The following is a 20,305-nucleotide window of genomic DNA, read 5'->3' on the forward strand; positions in this document are numbered from 1 at the left end:
AACACAGTGATGTCAGGATTGTGCGCTTTATTGTAGAAAAGCTGTCATACTTAACACACTCCGCTTGCCACGTCAGTTCCATTTTAAACAGTTCCATAAAAAAAAGCCTCATTAATCACAATGCAAAACTTTGATTACACAACTCTGTGGGTCAATGATAAAATATATGTACAGTACGTACATGTTCATTCATTTCATACAGAGGGCTCCCAAGATGCACCATTTCAAACTGAACACACACCTTTTTCTTTCAAGGAACATTGGAAGCATTAACGAGTGCGTAGCGGACTTCAGAGCATTTCAATTAATATTCACGTGGAGTACAAGAATCACATCATAATACAGGTGAAGATGACATGTTTCCCCATCCATTTGTCACCATAAATGCCTTCAATACACTTTTCTGTATATATAAAGCTGTTGACATCTCATTGTCATGACATGTGCCTCCTTGCTGGCCCCATGTCCTTGTTGTAAACGGCTGGTTTCAAATGTGATCTTACAGCCCTTTAAGTCTGTTCTATTAACAAGGATGTCCTGTCAATACAACCAGATAGCTCACATGGGCCCACACTACACAGATGCACGCTTACATCACAATTACATATCAAATCTGATATCCTTTCTTACATTAACATTCCTAAATATACAGGGTTTAAGTACAGATAGATAAACCAATTCTGGTTGTTTCCCAAAAAGAATGAATGCTAAGTTATATTTGATGTATATTGGTTAATAATATGCAGAGCAGTCAAAACAAGTAAAGTCAAAAGGGAAAGCAAAATAGGCCGAAGAAATAGGCTAAGTATTTGGCAAGGTTTTAGGAGGCATATCAACGATTCAGTATACAAAATTGACAGGAATGGAACAATTAGCTCTCATTTTAAATCTTCAGGAAAATAGGATTAAATATAATGTCAACAGATTACTGGGTTACTAATCTTTGACCACAAATGGATTGTCCAAGGTATTTGCTTACAATTTAAGTTAACATCAACCATAATTTTGTTACAGCTTCCAGGGGCAAGAATCAGGTATTGTGTCACACTTTGCTCCTGAGTAGGTAATGTACCGGAGGAGTAGACCAAGACAACATATCAAAAGGGTTGCAGTTGGTCCATCCCTAATTGTTCTGGTATTAACATCTACCTATGCTAATAACACTTCTACTTAATGTACCTAAAGAGATAGCCATCATGTGGTTTACTCATAAAACGGGCACCAAAGCCATTTGGCAAATAATGTCAGCGTTTATGAGCATTTATTGGTACCAGGAGGCGATATACAGTGCCCTCCGTAATTATTGGGACAGTGAAGCATTTATTCTTATTTTGGCTCTATACTCAAAGTTTGGACTTGAAATCAAGCAATTGCTATGAGGTAAAGTGCATACTGTCAGATTTAATTTGAGGTTATTTTTATCCATATCGGGTGAACTGTTTAGAAATTACAGCACTTTTTGTACATAGTCCCCCGATTTTAGGATACCAAAGGTATTACGACACATTCACTTATGTTTATTAAAGTAGTCAAAAGTTTAGTATTCGGTCCCATATTCCTAGCACGCAATAAGTACATCAAGATTTTGACTCTACAAACTTGGTGGATGCATTTGCTTTTTGGTTTGGTTGTGTTTCAGATTATTTGTGCCCATTAGAAATTAAATGGTAAATAATGTATTGCGTCATTTTTATTGTAAATAAAAACAGAATTTGTTTCTGAATTTCTAACACTTTTACATTAATGTGGATGCTACCATGATTATGGATAATCCTGAATGAAACGTGAGCAATGAGTGAGAAAGTTAGATGCACAAATATCATACCCCCCCAAAAAATGCTAACCTCCCCTGTTATTATAATGGTGAGAGGTTAGTATGCCTTGGGGGAATGATATTTTTGCATCTGTAACTTTCCCACTCATCATTATTCACAATTCAGTCAGGATAATCCAACATAGTTGTAGTCACAAGCGTGATGTAGTCTTTGTGTGCTACAAATATGTGACCAAATACTTAACATTTTACTACTTTAAACACACAAATAAGTGAATTGGGGGGGGGACCATGTACAAAAAGTGACCGAATTTCTACATGGTTCACCCAATATAGATAAATACCCTCAAGTTAATGCTCACAGTGTGCACTTTAACCTCATGGTCATTGTTCGATTTCAAGAAAAAATGCTTTACCATCCAAATACTTATCGTCTCAGTCTTAAGGCAGATAGTGTGTGTTCTGTGGTCAGAGACAGAGGGGTATTACTAGCAGGCCTCGGGGTGAAGTTTCCCTAAGTACAGATTTAGTATCAGTTTCCCCTTCCCTAATCCTAACCATAAGTGGGAAAACGCTAAACTCACCAAAGATCAGCGTGTAGTGGCAAATTCTCCCTACTCCTTACTTGCTGCGCTTGGCTTGTGTGGCTTGGCTCTTGTCGGAGGGCTGCGTGCTGGCCTGTTCTTGTGTGTGGCTACGGAGGTACTGCATGGCCTGAACCTGCTGGAGCCGCCTGCTCAGTTGCTCCTCGCATGCCTGCAGCAGCACCAATGTCCTCTCAGAGTCCCAGCCCAGGACTTGCTCCATGGCCCGTGCACCTTTGTTCACCACCATCTGCAGTTGACAACATTTTGGTTTGGTTTATTTCATGTTGTATACAGCTAAAATTAGAACCGCAATCTATTCTGAGAAAGACAGAAGGGCAGAGATGGGGGGATAGGATAGTCTCTGCGCTGTATAGACATGGCAGAGATTTGCATTAGTTGCTCATGTTTCATGAATGTCAATGGACCACGTTGGAATAATATAATGCGGACTTAATAAGTAAATGTTCTAACATTCATTATGTTCAATGTAATTGATATTGTTTTCAAAGATAATTGACTTGGGAGATAAGAGGCTCCGAGTATACTTAGTGGTGTGAAAAGCCCTTGATCTTGGATTTCAAACAGATACAGTTGGGACAAAAATGGAATTCAATATAAGAAATGCAATTCCTTGGTGTACAGTGATGTTATTAGAATTTTTTGTTGTCAGGATTACTTGGCATATTTACAGACACTTGTACTAAAAAAATGTATGTAGTTTGGTGCGAGTTAACAGCTTGATAAAAGATGTACTTAGGAAGTCCATTTTCACATGCTGTGTATACTGAAATCAAGAGTGCAGAGGGATAGTGCCACCAAGTGGACAGAATATAGAAATTCTCACATATACTGTAGTTGTAGCCTTCCCATTTCCCTCATGTGGTGGAAAGGAAACCATTTCATGCGTCCAAATTCTCTACCCTTCTACCTTAACTGTGCGTTTGTTCACTTCCCTTCATGGATTTAAAAGGGAAGGAGCTGTGTAATAAACTCCCTCTAACCTATGCTTACACTAATCCAATGCTTTAAAATACATGGGGAGAAGTGAACCATTTCAGGAGAATTGGGACGCAATCCAGTGCATCTCAATATTGGAAAGTATCTCTCTCCTGTTCGTTTTTTTCTGTGCACTAAACTGAATAACTTAGTATCACTGTAATACTGTGGATACCTACCAGGGACTTTGTTTTCACAATGCATGCCCTTTCATATCAATGCAGATTAAGGAGAGTAGACAAGGAGCGAGTAGACAAGGAGAGGGGTCCACTTTAGTCTATTAATATGATCCTGTATAACCAAATGCAGCATTTAGCCGTTGGTCTTTGTGACATACCTGCAGCTCCTCATTGGAGAGCCTGGTCTCAGGGCTCGTTTTACCCTTGAGAACCATCAGCGTTCTGGACATGAATCCTGATGCCGAATCTACCACCAGCCCGTCTGTCACATCCCCATCACCTGACCCTGTGAGACATGGGTTATGGTAGAACACGATCACAACACAACTTGGCTGAGCCAGAGGTTTAGAGGCAATATTTCAGGGCTAGTTGTCTATTGCTTAAAGAATGTCTCCATCTAGTGACAAAAAAGCCACACACTGCTTTTACATAAACTAACAACTTTTGAGTTGAAGTTAAAATGCCTCACTTCAAATGGCATTTCCACTCACATAGGTGGATCTTCTAACAGATTGATCCCATTTTATTCCTGATAGCGCTCTCACCGTCATTTCTAGGCTCTGCCTCTTGACTGTCTTCTCTCTCCACTGCCTTGAGGTAGAGCTGGAGTAGTTCCTTGGACTGTCGCTCTTCCTCCCTGCGGTCCAACACTCTCTGTAGAGTGTCCTGGAGATTCAGCGCCTTCCTCTCCGGGAAGCCCAGGGCTGAGGCCAGCTCTAAACAAGGCACATCCACTAGGGTCTGGAACACACAACATGTATAGTTATTCTCGCTATTACACATACAGCTATCCTCAAGCACATAAACATAATGCAAAGAGGGCTTTGTATTGAAGTAGTATACACAATATTTATACCATACCCGCTGTAGCCATAAATGTTGTTTTTATCTGATGGAATAGGACCTAACTTTAACAAGATATTCTATATTCATACATTTAAATGTGAGAGGGGGGATGGAGGTGGAAATGTTATTGAAGTTACCCTACTTGTAATTCTGCCTCCGACATCAGTATGATGCTGGCAAGGTCCTTCTTGAGTTGCTGGGCCAGGTAGAACCAGGGCTCGATCCCACTGACTGAGCTGTCCACAGCATCGCTTTCAAGATTCACAGACTCCCTGGTCATCCAAGCTGTGCCGCCATCAACTATAGTAGCATGGTATAAAATCACTATGCGTTAGTATGGGAATGCAACCTGGGAGAGCTAAGACAGATGACCAATGTCACGTAATCAAAGAACAGAGTTTGTTCTTTAACTAGTTAGCCCAAAAAACAAGCAAAGAAACAAACATACTCTTGGAATATAGGCATATAATGTCAGAGGATGTGCTTTCCCAAGAGGTTGGCTCAAACTGCAGATAGATCAACTTAGAAATCGATAAATGACGGATCACACAATAGTAGGCTTAAACAATGACTATAGCCTAATATGACAATACATACAGTGCCTTGCGAAAGTATTCGGCCCCCTTGAACTTTGCAAACTTTTGCCACATTTCAGGCTTCAAACATAAAGATATAAAACTGTATTTTTTTGGTGAAGAATCAACAACAAGTGGGACACAATCATGAAGTGGAACGACATTTATTGGATATTTCAAACTTTTTTAACAAATCAAAAACTGAAAAATTGGGCGTGCAAAATTATTCAGCCCCTTTACTTTCAGTGCAGCAAACTCTCTCCAGAAGTTCAGTGAGGATCTCTGAATGATCCAATGTTGACCTAAATGACTAATGATGATAAATACAATCCACCTGTGTGTAATCAAGTCTCCGTATAAATGCACGTGCACTGTGATAGTCTCAGAGGTCCGTTAAAAGCGCAGAGAGCATCATGAAGAACAAGGAACACACCAGGCAGGTCCGAGATACTGTTGTGAAGAAGTTTAAAGCCAGATTTGGATACAAAAAGATTTCCCAAGCTTTAAACATCCCAAGGAGCACTGTGCAAGCGATAATATTGAAATGGAAGGAGTATCAGACCACTGCAAATCTACCAAGACCTGGCCGTCCCTCTAAACTTTCAGCTCATACAAGGAGAAGACTGATCAGAGATGCAGCCAAGAGGCCCATGATCACTCTGGATGAACTGCAGAGATCTACAGCTGAGGTGGGAGACTCTGTCCATAGGACAACAATCAGTCGTATATTGCACAAATCTGGCCTTTATGGAAGAGTGGCAAGAAGAAAGCCATTTCTTAAAGATATCCATAAAAAGTGTTGTTTAAAGTTTGCCACAAGCCACCTGGGAGACACACCAAACATGTGGAAGAAGGTGCTCTGGTCAGATGAAACCAAAATTTAAGTTTTTGGCAACAATGCAAAACGTTATGTTTGGCGTAAAAGCAACACAGCTCATCAACCTGAACACACCATCCCCACTGTCAAACATGGTGGTGACAGCATCATGGTTTGGGCCTGCTTTTCTTCAGCAGGGACAGGGAAGATGGTTAAAATTGATGGGAAGATGGATGGAGCCAAATACAGGACCATTCTGGAAGAATGCTGGAAGAAAACCTGATGGAGTCTGCAAAAGACCTGAGACTGGGACGGAGATTTGTCTTCCAACAAGACAATGATCCAAAACATAAAGCAAAATCTACAATGGAATGGTTCAAAAATAAACATATCCAGGTGTTAGAATGGCCAAGTCAAAGTCCAGACCTGAATCCAATCGAGAATCTGTGGAAAGAACTGAAAACTGCTGTTCACAAATGCTCTCCATCCAACCTCACTGAGCTCGAGCTGTTTTGCAAGGAGGAATGGGAAAAAATTTCAGTCTCTCGATGTGCAAAACTGATAGAGACATACCCCAAGCGACTTACAGCTGTAATCGCAGCAAAAGGTGGCGCTACAAAGTATTAACTTAAGGGGGCTGAATAATTTTGCACGCCCAATTTTTCAGTTTTTGATTTGTTAAAAAAGTTTGAAATATCCAATAAATGTCGTTCCACTTCATGATTGTGTCCCACTTGTTGTTGATTCTTCACAAAAACATACAGTTTTATATCTTTATGTTTGAAGCCTGAAATGTGGCAAAAGGTCGCAAAGTTCAAGGGGGCCGAATACTTTCGCAAGGCACTGTATTTGCATTGACAGAACAGAAAAAGCTTACTTCTTCGTAGTGGGGCCCACGTCTCTTTTTCATGCAAGAGCATAAACTTTGTGTTTGTAGGTAAGCACAAGAAATAGGCCTCATCTTCAACTATTGTCCCGTCATCTTCTAATACCACAGAGACGGAGGTACTTGGGCTAAACCCAAGAGATTCGCTTCCTGGGAGGTAGAATTACAGAAAAGTGCAGGTACATAAACATGTATATGGAATGAATGATTACTGACAATTTACTTGAACTTGCCACCATAACAAGAGCTTCATAGCATGCATCACTCATAACTTAGAAATGATAAATGTAATAATGTAATGACATCTATATGCGTAGCCGTATTTAGCCTTGACACCCTGATTATACCACCTGCATGAGTGTCATGAGCACTTATAGGGCACCATTTGTGGCTGAGAGACAGTTAAGTGGAACATTGCACTTCTGCATTGCTGCATGCTCACTGGAGTGTAATAGGCCTAGATGAAGTGTGTTGCTATCTTTCATTTGTAGTTTGCAGTTGTGTAGGGGAGGGTAAATGCAGTTTACCAACGTTTTCTTTTTGCCCATCAATTTTCTACTTTTTGCAGACCAGCGATCAGAGTTTACACCCCAGTTGATTTTTTGATTAACCTTTATTTAACGAGGCAAGTCAGTTAAGAACAAATTCTTATTTACAATGATGGCCTAGGAACAGTGGGTTAACTGCCTTGTTCAGGGGCAGAACGACAGATTTATACCTTTTCAGCTTGGGGATTCGATCTAGCAACCTTTCAGTTACTGGCCCAATGCTCTAACCACTAGGCTACCTGCCGCCCCTATTTACATCACTGTTAGTTCGGTACAGTACTTACTTGCATTATTATCTAGCTACAGTGCATTCAGAAAGTATTCATACCACTTGACTTACTCCTCATTTTGTTGTGTTACAGCCTGAATTCCAAATTGATTAAATAGATTTGTTTCTCACCCATCTAAACACAATACCCCATAAAGACAATCATGTTTTTAGAAACTATTGCAAATGTATTGAAAAATCAAATACAGAAATACCTCATTTACATAAGTATTCAAATCCATGAGTGAATACATGTTAGAATCACCTTTGGCAGCGATTACAGCTGTGAGTCTTTTCTAGGTACGTCTCTAAGAGCTTTGCACACCTGGATTGTACAACATTTTCACATTATTCAAGCTCTGTCAAATTGATTGTTGATCATTGCTAGACAGCCATTGTCAAGTCTGCCATAGATGTTCAAGTCGATTTCAGCTAAAACTGTAACCAGACCACTTAGGAACATTAAATGTTGTCTTGAAGCAACTCCCGTGTATATTTGACCTTGTGTTTTTGGTTATGGTCCTGCTGAAAGGTGAATTTGTCTTCTAGTATATGTTGAAAAGCAGACAGCCAGGTTTTCCTCTAGGATTTTGCTTGTGATTAGCTCTATTCCATTTATTTTTATCCTAAAAAACTCCCTAGTCCTTTTCAATGACAAGCATACCCATAACGAACATAGACAGAGCTCTAACTCCTCTAGCTCCACAATTAAATAGGGTGCAGGCCAGGCAGCAGGCTGTTAGCCAGCCTGCCAGCTTAGTGGAGTCTGCCACTAGCAGTCAGTGTAGTCAGCTCAGCTATCCCCATTGAGACCGTGTCTGTACCTCGACCTAGATTGGGCAAAACTAAACATGGCAGTGTTCGCCTTAGCAATCTCACTAGAATAAAGACCTCCTCTATTCCTGCCATTATTGAAAGAGATTGTGATACCTCACATCTCAAAATAGGGCTACTTAATGTTAGATCACTCACTTCCAAGGCAGTTATAGTCAATGAACTAATCACTGATCATACTCTTGATGTGATTGGCCTGACTGAAACATGGCTTAAGCCTGATGAATTTACTGTGTTAAATGAGGCCTCACCTCCTGGTTACACTAGTGACCATATCCCCCGCGCATCCCACAAAGGCGGAGGTGGTGCTAACATTTACAATAGCACATTTAAATTGACAAAAAAATAAAAAACGATGCTTTCGTCTTTTGAGCTTCTAGTCATGAAATCTATGCAGCCTACTCACTTTTTATGGCTACTGTTTACAGGCCTCCTGGGCCATATACAGCAATCCCCACTGAGTTCCCTGTGAATTCCTATCAGACCTTGTAGTCATAGCAGATAATATATTTTGTCCAACATGTCTCCGGACCTACTCACTGCCACAGTCGATACTCTGGACCTAGTTTTGTCCCATGGAATAAATGTTGTGGACCCTTAATGTTTTTCCTCATAATCCTGGACTATCGGACCACCATTTTATTACATTTGCAATCGCAACAAATCTGCTCAGACCCCAACCAAGGATCATCAATAGTCGTGCTATAAAATTCTCAGACAACCCAAAGATTCCTTGATGCCCTTCCAGACTCCCTCTGCCTACCCAAGGACGTCAGAGGACAAAAATCAGTCAACCATCTAACTGAGGAACTCAATTTAACCTTGCGCAATACCCTAGATGCACCCCTAAAAACACTTGTCACAAGAAACTAGCTCCCTGGTATACAGAAAATACCCGAGCTCTGAAGCAAGCTTCCAGATAATTGGAACGGAAATGGTGCCACACCAAACTGGAAGTCTTCCGACTAGCTTGGAAAGACAGTACCGTGCAGTTTCGAAGAAGAAAATAACAACAATCCAAAATGTATTTTTGATACTGTCACAAAGCTAACTAAAAAGCAGCATTCCTCAAGAGAGGATGGCTTTCACTTCAGCAGTAATAAATTCATGAACTCCTTTGAGGAAAAGATCATGATTATTGGAAAGCAAATTACGGACTCCTCTTTAAATCTGCGTATTCCTCCAAAGCTCAGTTGTCCTGAGTCTGCACAATTCTGTCAGGACCTAGGATCAAGGGAGACACTCAAGTGTTTTAGTACTATATCTCTTGACACAATGATGATAATAATCATGGCCTCTTAACCTTCAAGCTGCATACTGGACCCTATTCCAACTAAACTACTGAAAGAGCTGCTTCCTGTGCTTGGCCCTCCTATGTTGAACATAATAAACGGCTCTCTATCCACCGGATGTGTACCAAACTCACTAAAAGTGGCAGTAATAAAGCCTCTCTTGAAAAAGCCAAACCTTGACCCAGAAAATATAAAAAACTATCGGCCTATATCGAATCTTCCATTCCTCTCAAACATTTTAGAAAAGGCTGTTGCGCAGCAACTCACTGCCTTCCTGAAGACAAAGAATGTAAACAAAATGCTTCAGGCTGGTTTTAGACCCCATCATAGCACTGAGACTGCACTTGTGATTGTTGTAAATGACCTCTTAATGGCGTCAGACCGAGGCTCTGCATCTGCCCTTGTGGACAAGTTCTGGCCTGGTTTAGATCTTATCTGTCGGACAAATCAACTGTAAATTTCGGTGTCACTTAAGGTTCCATTTTAGGACCACTATTGTTTTCAATATATATTTTATCTTTTGGGGATGTCATTCGTAAACATAATGGTAACTTTCACTGCTATGCGGATGACACACAGCTGTACATTTCGATGAAACATGGTGAAGCCCCAAAATTGCCCTCGCTGGAAGCCTGCATTTCAGTCATAAGGAAGTGAATGGCTGCAAACTTTCTACTTTTAAACTCGGACAAAACAGAGATGCTTGTTCTAGGTCCCAAGAAATAAAGAGATCTTCTGTTGAATCTGACAATTAATCTTAATGGTTGTACAGTCGTCTCAAATAAAACTGTGAAGGACCTCGGCGTTACTCTGGACCCTGATCTCTCTTTTGACGAACATATCAAGACTGTTTTCAGTCCAAAAATTATTCAGAAAAATGTATCCATGCTTTTGTCACTTCTAGGTCTAGACTACTGCAATGTTCTACTTTCCGGCTACCCGGATAAAGCACTAAATAAACTTCCGTTAGTGATAAATATGGCTGCTAGAATCCTGACTAGAACCAAAAATGTGATCATATTACTCCAGTGCTAGCGTCCCTACACTGGTTTCCTGTTAAGGCAAGGGCTGATTTCAAGGTTTTACTGCTAACCTACAAAGCATTACATGGGCTTGATCCTACCCATCTTTCCGATTTGACCCTGCCATACATACTTACACGTACGCTACGGTCACAAGACGCAGGGCTCCTAATTGTCCCTAGAATTTCTAAGCAAACATCAGGGCTTTCTTCTACAGAGCTCAATTTTTATGGGAATGGTCTGCCTACCTATGTGAGAGACGCAGACTTGGTCTCAACCTTTAAGTCTTTACTGAAGACTCATCTCTTCAGTAGGTCATATAATTGAGTGTAGTCTGGCCCAGGAGTGTGAAGGTGAACTGAAAGGCACTGGAGCAACGAACCGCCCTTGCTGTCTCTGCCTGGCCGGTTCCCCTCTCTCCACTGGGATTATCTGCCTCTAACCCTATTACAGGGGCTGAGTCACTGGCATACTGGTGCTCTTCCCTGCCGTCCCTATGAGGGGTGCGTCACTTGAGTGGGTTGAGTCACTGACGTGGTCTTCCTGTCCTTGGGTTGTGCCGTGGCAGAGATCTTTGTGGGCTATACTCAGCCTTGTTTCAGGATGGTAAAATGGTGGTTGAAGATATCCCTCTAGTGGTGTGGGGGCTGTGCTTTGGAAAAGTGGGTGGCGTTATATTCTGCCTGTTTGGCCCTGTCCGGGGGTATCATCAGATGGGGCCACAGTGTCTCCTGACCCCTCCTGTCTCAGCCTACAGTATTTACGCTGCAGTAGTTTATGTGTCGGGGGGCTAGGGTTGGTCTGTTATATCTGGAGTATTTCTCCTGCCTTTTCCGGTGTCGTGTGAATTTAAGTATGTTCGCTCTAATTCTCTCTCTCGGAGGACCATGCCCCAGGACTACCTGGCATGATGACTCCTTGCTGGTCATTTATGAACATTTGAACATCTTGGCCATGTCCTAATATAATCTTCACCCAGCACAGCCAGAAGAGGACTGGCCACCCCTCATAGCCTGGTACCTATCTAGTTTTTTTCCTAGGTTTTGACTTTTCTAGGGAGTTTTTCCTAGCCACTGTGCTTCTACATCTGTATTGCTTGCTGTTTGGGGTTTTAGGCTGGGTTTCTGTACAGCACTTTGAGATATCAGCTGATGTAAGAAGGGCTATATAAATACATTTGATAACGATGCAGCCACCACCATGCTTGAAAATATGAAGAGTGGTACTGAGTGATGTGTTTGACCCAAAGATAATGCTTTGTATTCAAAACAGGATGCATGTTTTGGAATATCTTTACAAGCTTCCCTTTTTTCACTCTGTCAATTAGGTTAGTATTGTAGACTAACTACAATGTTGTTGATTCATCCTATCACAGATATTAAACTCTGTTTTAAAGTCAACATTGGCGTCATGGTGAAATCCCTGAGCAGTTTTCCTTCCTCTCCGGCAAGTGAGTCAGGAAGGATGCCTGTATCTTTATAGTGACCGGGTGTATACATACACCATCCAAAGTGTAATTAATAACTTCACCCATGCTGAAAGGGATGTTCAATGTCTGTTGTTTAACATAAAAATCCCCCATCTTCCAATAGGTGCCCTTCTTCGCGAGGCTTTGGAAAACCTCCCTGGTCTTTGTGGTTGAAATTCACTGCTCGACTGAGGAACCTTACAGATAATTGTATGTGTCTGGTACAGAGATGAGATTTTGGGTCACAGTGCAATAAGTGTTTTAATATGATTTTTGAATGACTACCTCAACTTAATCCATTTTAAAATCAGGCTGTAACACAACAAAATGTGGAAAAGGTCAAGGAGTGTGAATACTTTCTGAAGGCACTGTATGTATTTCCACAAAACATGATTATACTTATTATCTAGTAGTATTCTAGATCTTGTGTCCAGGCCAGGGATGTGAGCTTTGTTAAGACAGCACCACGCCTAGTGAGTAGCATTTTAGGAATTTAAGGGATGTCCCATAGAGGTTTGAGGTAAAAATGTGTTTTATATTGGATTTTCGGTTCACTTCATCACTAGCTATTGAACCAAGCCTTCCATGGCTATGAAGATGGTATATTTTGATTCAGGGATGGATGGAAAACAATTCACAATGTTTTTATTACATCAAATATAAAAAAAGTAAGATTTAAGATTTCAAATCGTTAATAGCTCTTATATAAATGGCGTGCCATGACTATGGAAATGATCCAGTGCTGCCCCATAACAATGACAAGCAGCTACAATCATAGCTATGGTCTATGATCTTTGTCTTTCTTTCCACAAACAATGCTGTTTTTTGGTTACTATTTTAGTGACTCGTCAGTAGCCTAACGAATCGCATCGGTAAGATAGTCATTCATTTGACTGTCTAATTTGCATACTGGTAGTCTTTATGGCGATTACCTGCAAAAAAATTACTTAAAAGGAAGCTTGAAGCCTGCGTTAGTCAGCAGACTCTTACAAGATTCTTTAAGAAGAAATGTGGGTTAGTTGTTAAACAGGTTTTTCTTTAAATTGTTGTATAAATGAAATACTTCAAAAAGATAGTTACAAATTATTTGATTTAACTGATGTTGTTCTCTTCCTCTTGTTGTCTTAGCTAGCTCTTCCAATCAACACCTGTGATTGCTTTATGTCTCTCTCTAATATCAATATGCCTTGTATACTGTTGTTTAGGATAGTTATCATTGTTTTAGTTTACTGCGGAGCCCCTAGTCCCACTCAACATGCCTCAGATACCTCCTTTGTCCCACCTCCCACACATGCAGTTACCTCACCCAGCATAACTAGTGCATCCAGAGATGCAAGCTCTCTTATCGTTACTCAATGACAGTAAGAGAGGTAACCATAAAAGCCTTGGTTTCATGCATGTTAACATCAAAAGCCTCCTCCCTAAGTTTGTTTTACTCACTGCTTTAGCACACTCCGCTGATGCTGATGTCTTTGCCGTGTCTGAATTCTGGCTTAGGAAGGCCATCAAATATTCGGAGATTCCCATCCCCAACATTTTCCGTCAAGATCGAACTGCCAAAGGGGGAGGAGTTGCAATCTACTGCAGAGACCGACTGCAAAGTTCTGCCATACTTTCCAGGTCTATGCCCAAACAGTTCGAGCTTCTTAATTTAAAAAATCCATCTCTCCAGAAATAAGTCTCTCAATGTTGCCGCTTGTTATAGACCCCCCTTAGCTCCCGGCTGTGCCCTGAACACCATATGTGAATAGATTGCCCCCCACCTATCTTCAGAGTTCGTTCTGTTCGGTGAGCTAAACTGGGATATGCTTAACAGCCCGGCAGTCCTACAATCTAAGCTAGATGCCCTCAATCTCACACAAATTATCAAGGAACCCACCAGGTACAACCCCAAATCCGTAAACATGGGCACCCTCATAAATATTATCCTGACCAACTTGCCCTCCAAATCCACTGCTGTTTTCACCTCTGCTGATCTCAGCGATCACTGCCTCATTGCCTGCTTCCGTTATGAGTTCGCAGTCAATATATCATAACCGCCATTGATAAAAGACAGTACTGTGCAGCCGTCTTCATCGACCTGGCCAAGGCTTTCGACTCTGTCGAGGTACGGTGACAGAGTCGAAAGCCTTGGCCAGGCCGATGAAGACGGCTGCACAATGGCGGTTATGATATTGTTTAGTACCTTGAGCGTGGCTGAGGTGCACCTTGAGCATGGCTGACCAGCTCGGAAAGCGGATTGCACACTGTATTCTTATCGGCAGACTGAACAGCCTTGGTTTCTCAAATGACTGCCTCGTCTGGTTCACTAACTACTTCTCAGATAGAGTTCAGTGTGTCAAATCGGAGGGCCTGTTGTCCGGACCTCTGGCAGTCATTATGGGGGTACCACAGGGTTCAATTCTCGGGCCGACTCCTTTCTCTGTATATATCAACGATGTCGCTCTTGCTCCGGGTGATTCCCTGATCCACCTCTATGCAGATGACACCATTCTGTGTACATCTGGCCCTTCTTTGGACACTGTGTTAACAAACCTCCAAACTTCAATGCCATAACAACACTCCTGAGGCCTCCAACTGCTCTTAAAACGCTAGTAAAACTAAATGCATGCTTTTCAACCGATCGTTGCCCGCACCCTGCCCGACTAGCATCACTACTCTGGAAGGTTCTGACTTAGAATATGTGGACAACTACAAATACCTGTGTGTCTGGCTAGACTGTAAACTCTCCTTCCAGACTCATAGTAAACATCTCCAATCCAAAATTAAATCTAGAATCAGCTTCCTATTTCGCAACAGCGCCTCCTTCACTTACGCCACCAAACATACCCTCGTAAAACTGACTATCCTACCGATCCTAGACTTCGGCGATGTCATTTACAAGATAGCCTCCAACACTCAGCAAATTGGATCCAGTTTATCACAGCACCATCCGTTGTGTCACCAAAGCCCCATATACCACTCTCACCACTGCGACCTGTATGCTCTCGTCGGCTGGACCTCGCTACATATTCGTCGCCAGACCCACTGGCTCCAGGTCATCTAGAAGTCTTCGCTAGGTAAAGCTCCACCTTATCTCAGCTCACTGGTCACGATAACCACACCCACCGGTAGCACGCGCTCCAGCAGGTTTTTCTCACTGGTCATCCCCAAAGCCAACAACTCCTTTGGCAGCCTTTCCTTCCAGTTCTCTGCTGCCAATGACTGGAACGAATTGCAAAAATCGCTGAAGTTGGAGACTTATATCGCCCTCACTAACATTAAACATCAGCTATCAGAGCAGTCAACTGATCGCTGCAGCTGTGCACAGCCCATCTGTAAATAGCCCATCCAATCTACCTACCTCATCCCCTACCATCATCTGCACATCTGTCACTCCAGTGTGAATTTGCTAAATTGTAATTACTTCGCTACTATGGCCTATTTATTGCCTTACTTCCTCACGCCATTTGCACACACTGTATATAGACTTTCTATTGTGTTATTGACTGTACATTTGTTTATTCCATGTGTAACTCTGTTGTTGTTTGTGTCACAGTGCTTTGCTTTATCTTGGCCAGGTCGCAGTTGTAAATGAGAACTTGTTCTCAACAGGCCTACCTGGTTAAATAAAGGTGAAATAAAAAAATAAATAAAAATGTCTAAATAGTTCAACTTAATGTTTGTCATCTCCAGCACCACCCCAACATCAACATATGTTAAAGTGGCACATGTCTATGTTTAGTAGTAAAACAATAGAGGAAGACAAGTGCTTCCAATGATATAAACCAATTAGCAGACAATTAGTAGGCAATGTCTACTTGTAACTGGTTAAAAGCACACTATGCACACCGATGTCATTGGATGTTGATGTTGGGGTGGTACTGGAGATTATGAATATTAAGTATTTTATTTTTTAAAAACATTTCCCTTTAACATGTATGGGCCCAGAACTTTTTAACATGTATGGGCCCAGAACTTAAATGAACAACTGTTTATTTTAGAGACACGTTTTCCTATTTGTATGATTTAAAAATGCAACTTTTTTTTCAAGATAATTCAGGCTATTTACTTTATTTATGTTTTAATAAAATACATAATTTTAAGAACAAACATAATTGTGGCAATTCATATCTTAAAGTAAAATACTTTCATCTCAAGAGAAGACAGGTTAAATGTAAAAACAAATGAAAAGGTGTAATGCTCTCTTACTTAAAATATTCCTTATCAGATAGGACCTTGGCGATATCCCAAAAAACAAACAAGAAAAAAAGTATGGATTGTTCTCCATCTACCCCTGATTCCGAATATACTATCTTCATAGTCATGGCATGGTTGGTTCAATAGCCATTGACTAGAGAAAACAGATATACACCGAATATCCAGTATACAACTAATTTTACCTCGGTCTGCTGGGGTGCCATATCTAATTCAATCAAGTTTGTACAAGTCGAATATGTAGAGCACACAGAGCAAAATGTTGCTCATACAGTTTCCAGAATGTAGTGATGATTCACGAAGATTAGAGATCATAGTTGACTGCCAGTTGATTTCCCAATGAACGAATAGATACTGTAAACATTATATGATTTAACAGCTGATAGTGGCAACGTATGCTGCTACATACAGATACCTACCAACCTGGCGCTAGGCTAGCAAAATGTGTTCTGCATTTGAGTTTTATTTATATGACACATAGTTACAATGACTTGTCTTCATTAAGGAGGAATGCATGCTCCCAGCTCATCAGGAATACTATCTATAGTAGCTACCAAAACGATATAACACACGCAAAGATAACTAACTTTTCTGTAGCTATCTAACCTTAGCTAGCTAACTTAGCTAGTTGTGGTTGGCTAGACAGCTGTTTACAACATTCATTAGCGTACCTTTAATCTTTAGTTGGTCCAGAGAAGGAACAACCAAACCGTATGATTGTTGTCGCGTAAAATTACACACCTTACAAGGTTTTAGTTCAGACATCACTCTTTTGTTATGCCGAAAGTTAAATAACCTTACGGAAGTTTACTGCATGCACCTTCTTGGCAGATTCAAACGCGAACACGGAAGTCCTGACATGATGTCATGGGAAATGTAGTGTTATGCGATTTAAAGTCAAAGTTCTGATTTTGAAAAGAAATAAAATAAATGCATATAAAAAATAAAATAAATAAAAAAATATATATATATCTAAAACAAACCTAACAGTCGTTTACGGTATTCACCTTCTTGACATATCCGCAAAAACGGAAGTCCTGAGCTTGGAACTAAGCCGTCAGGGGAAATGTAGTGTTTTGCTATTTAAAGTAAAACGGACCTGATTTTGAACAAAGTTGAATAAGGAAAAAAAAATATATATATAAAATATATAAATATATATATATATATATATATATATATATATATATATATATATATATATATATATATATATATATCACAGGAGGTTGGTGGCACCTTAATTGGGGAGGACGGGCTCGTGGTAATGGCTGGAGAGGAATGAGTAGAATAGAGTATCAAATAGTATCAAGTAGTATCAAATACTCCCCTCAGCAATCTCCACTGATTTATATATCTATCTCGATCTAATCAGAAAATAATATTTACTATATTGCCTCAACATAATAGAAGGAACGAAAAAAAACAAAAAACATAATGTCGGAGTTTTAGTCCAGTCGTCCTTATTCAGGCCTAAGCAATCGTTCCCGAATGAATCGATTTGAAGAGGAGTAGGCTGGGAAAGATGGCATCTTCTGAACAACCTGATCCGCAAACACAGGTCTCTATTTATACTTTCATACCTTATGTAATGGTTTGTAGTTGCATATTGCACTTCCTTGAACCTATGAATTACATTTGCTTGAATCTATGAATTAGCTATGATTAAGCTAGACAGCTAACGTTAGTTGCTAGCTTGGTCTAGCTTGCTAGCTCGAAAAAGTTTCAATGTTTCTGTGTTGACAGGTGAAGGCCACGACACTACCCATACTTTCTATATATGTGAAAGTCATGTAGCTATCATGGTGTCTAGGTAGGTAATAGTTCAACGAGAATCGAAAATATCAATGCTCTAGCTAGCGAAGTAATAGCGCTCGAAAATCCTTCTCCATATATAGGGTTTTCAGCGTTTACATTTTCCCACATTTGGCCCCATGCGAACTACAATTTCGACGTTGTGTTTTAGAAAAGCAAATAGTCAAAGCTTTCAAACCGGTTTTCTAAACATATGTTGACATGCCCCTTATCTTTCATATCAGCGAGAAATAATCTTTAAAATAAAAAAGACACACGTATGCCCTTTACAGACAGACTTTACGGCATGTTGCCTGTAAAAAAAAAAAGTATAATCGGTCAATGTTTTTTTAGAGCCCAATTAATTTACCACATTCTTGCCAGGATAATAATTTTATATCTCCATGCATATACTGGCTGGAGTGGGAGGAGATGTAGTCCCAAGTGGGTGGACTATTTTAATAAATCCATTGAATATACACCATTACCAAAAAAATCCATTATTAATTAATTTTAGGCAGGTCCTAAGAAACACGATAATAAAATGTATTTTAAAAAGAATAGAATGGCATAATCACATGAAATCAATAGTTATTTTGCTAATTAAATAGACAAGACAGACTTAGTCTAACCTGATCACAGTCAACACCAAAGGCTAAGAATATAATGGAAATATAAAAAATAAAATACAAATCATATTTTTCCCACACAACTTGTCACGACAACGTGTGGAACCCCTGTCATATAAAAAAGGGATATGTTGAAACAGAGCCCAAGGCATGCCCATGCCTTTTTGATCCACGTTTCATCTCTTTCCTGCTAGAGGTCGACCGATTAATTACGATTTAATTAGAGACGATTTCAAGTTTTCATAAGAATCAGTAATCTTCCTTTTTCGGTGCCGATTATGGCCAATTACATTGCAATCCACGAGGAAACTGTGGCAGGCTTGACTGCCTTTTACGCGAGTGCAGCGTCAAAAGGACCTAGTAGGTTGCAAGGAGCCAATGTAAGTTGCTAGCTAGCATTGAATGTATCTTATAAAAAACAATCAATCTTCACATAATCACTAGTTAGCTACACATGATTGATGATATTACTAGGTTAACTAGCTTGTCCTGCGTTGCATGTAATCAATGCGATGCCTGTTAATTTATCATCGATTCACAGCCTGCTTCAACTTCGCCAAATGGGTTATGATTTAAGAAAAGCGCATTGCTGAAAAAAGCACAAATGTACCTAACCATAAACATCAATGCCTTTCTTAAAATCAATACACAGAAGTATATATTTTTTTAAACCTGCATATTTAGTTTAAAGAAATTCATGTTAGCAGGCAATATTAACTAGGGAAATTGTGTTCAATTTCAACTTGCGTTCAGTGCAAGCAGAGGCAAGGTATATGCAACAGTTTGGGCCGCCTGGCTCATTGCGAACTGTGAACTAATTTGCCAGAATTTTACATATTTAACAACAACATTGAAGGTTGTACAATGCAACAGCAATATTTAGACTTAGGGTTGCCACCCGTTCGATAAAATACGGAACGGTTCCTTATTTCACTGAAATAATAAATGTTTTGTTTTCAAAATGATAGTTTCCGGATTTGACCATATTAATGACCAAAAACTCATATTTCTGTGTTTATTATATTATAATTAAGTCTATGATTTGATATTTGATAGAGCAATCTGACTGAGCGGCGGTTGGCAGCAGCAGGCTCGTAAGTATTCATTCAAACAGCACTGCATTTGCCAGCAGCTCTTAGCAATGCTTGAAGCACAGTACTGTTTATGACTTCAAGCCTATCAACTCCCGAGATTAGGCTGGCAGTACTAAAGTGCCTATAAGAACATCCAATAATGAAAGGTATATGAAATACAAATGGTATAGAGAGAAATAGTTGACGCGTTATAATTCCTATAATAACTACAACCTAAAACGTCTTAACTGGGAATATTGAAGAACTGGGAATATTGAACCACCAGCTTTCATATGTTCTGAGCAAGGAACTTTAACATGAACTTTTTTACATGGCGCATATTGCACTTTTACTTTCTTCTCCAACACTGTGTTTTTGCATTATTTAAACCAAATTGAACATGTTTCATTATTTATTTGAGACTAAATAATTTTATTTATGTATTATATTAAGTTAAAATAAGTGTTCATTGTTCATTCAGTAATGTTGTAATTGTCATTATTACAATATAAAAATTGGC

General features: G+C 40.0%; 2 protein-coding genes across 3 annotated transcripts in view; one reads left to right on the forward strand and one right to left on the reverse strand.

The window, feature by feature from the left end:
- Positions 1–12: 12 nt before the first annotated feature.
- On the reverse strand, positions 13–17,202 carry dffa (DNA fragmentation factor, alpha polypeptide). Of its 2 annotated transcripts, XM_024375654.2 has the most exons (6): positions 16,961–17,197; positions 6,652–6,810; positions 4,525–4,682; positions 4,082–4,277; positions 3,695–3,822; positions 13–2,608 (listed from the first exon to the last, which is right to left on the reverse strand). In XM_024375654.2, the coding sequence occupies exons 1-6, from the start codon at positions 17,052–17,054 to the stop codon at positions 2,396–2,398; spliced, it is 948 nt and encodes a 315-aa protein (XP_024231422.1). In that variant the 5' UTR covers positions 17,055–17,197; the 3' UTR covers positions 13–2,395. The 2 variants fall into 2 exon arrangements, with proteins under 2 accessions (XP_024231422.1, XP_024231423.1); XM_024375655.2 differs by lacking the exon at positions 6,652–6,810 and having other exon boundaries at positions 16,961–17,202.
- A 346-nt stretch (positions 17,203–17,548) lies between these two features.
- pex14 (peroxisomal biogenesis factor 14) overlaps positions 17,549–20,305 on the forward strand; it is a 105,066-nt gene continuing 102,309 nt past the window's right edge. Inside the window, exon 1 of the mRNA XM_024375656.2 lies at positions 17,549–17,850. Within this exon, the coding sequence (XP_024231424.1) occupies positions 17,815–17,850 (36 nt within the window). The 5' untranslated portion in view covers positions 17,549–17,814. The remainder of the gene's footprint in view (positions 17,851–20,305) is intronic.

Source organism: Oncorhynchus tshawytscha, linkage group LG16 (genome assembly GCF_018296145.1).
Source record: "Oncorhynchus tshawytscha isolate Ot180627B linkage group LG16, Otsh_v2.0, whole genome shotgun sequence".
Lineage (NCBI taxonomy): Eukaryota > Metazoa > Chordata > Actinopteri > Salmoniformes > Salmonidae > Oncorhynchus > Oncorhynchus tshawytscha.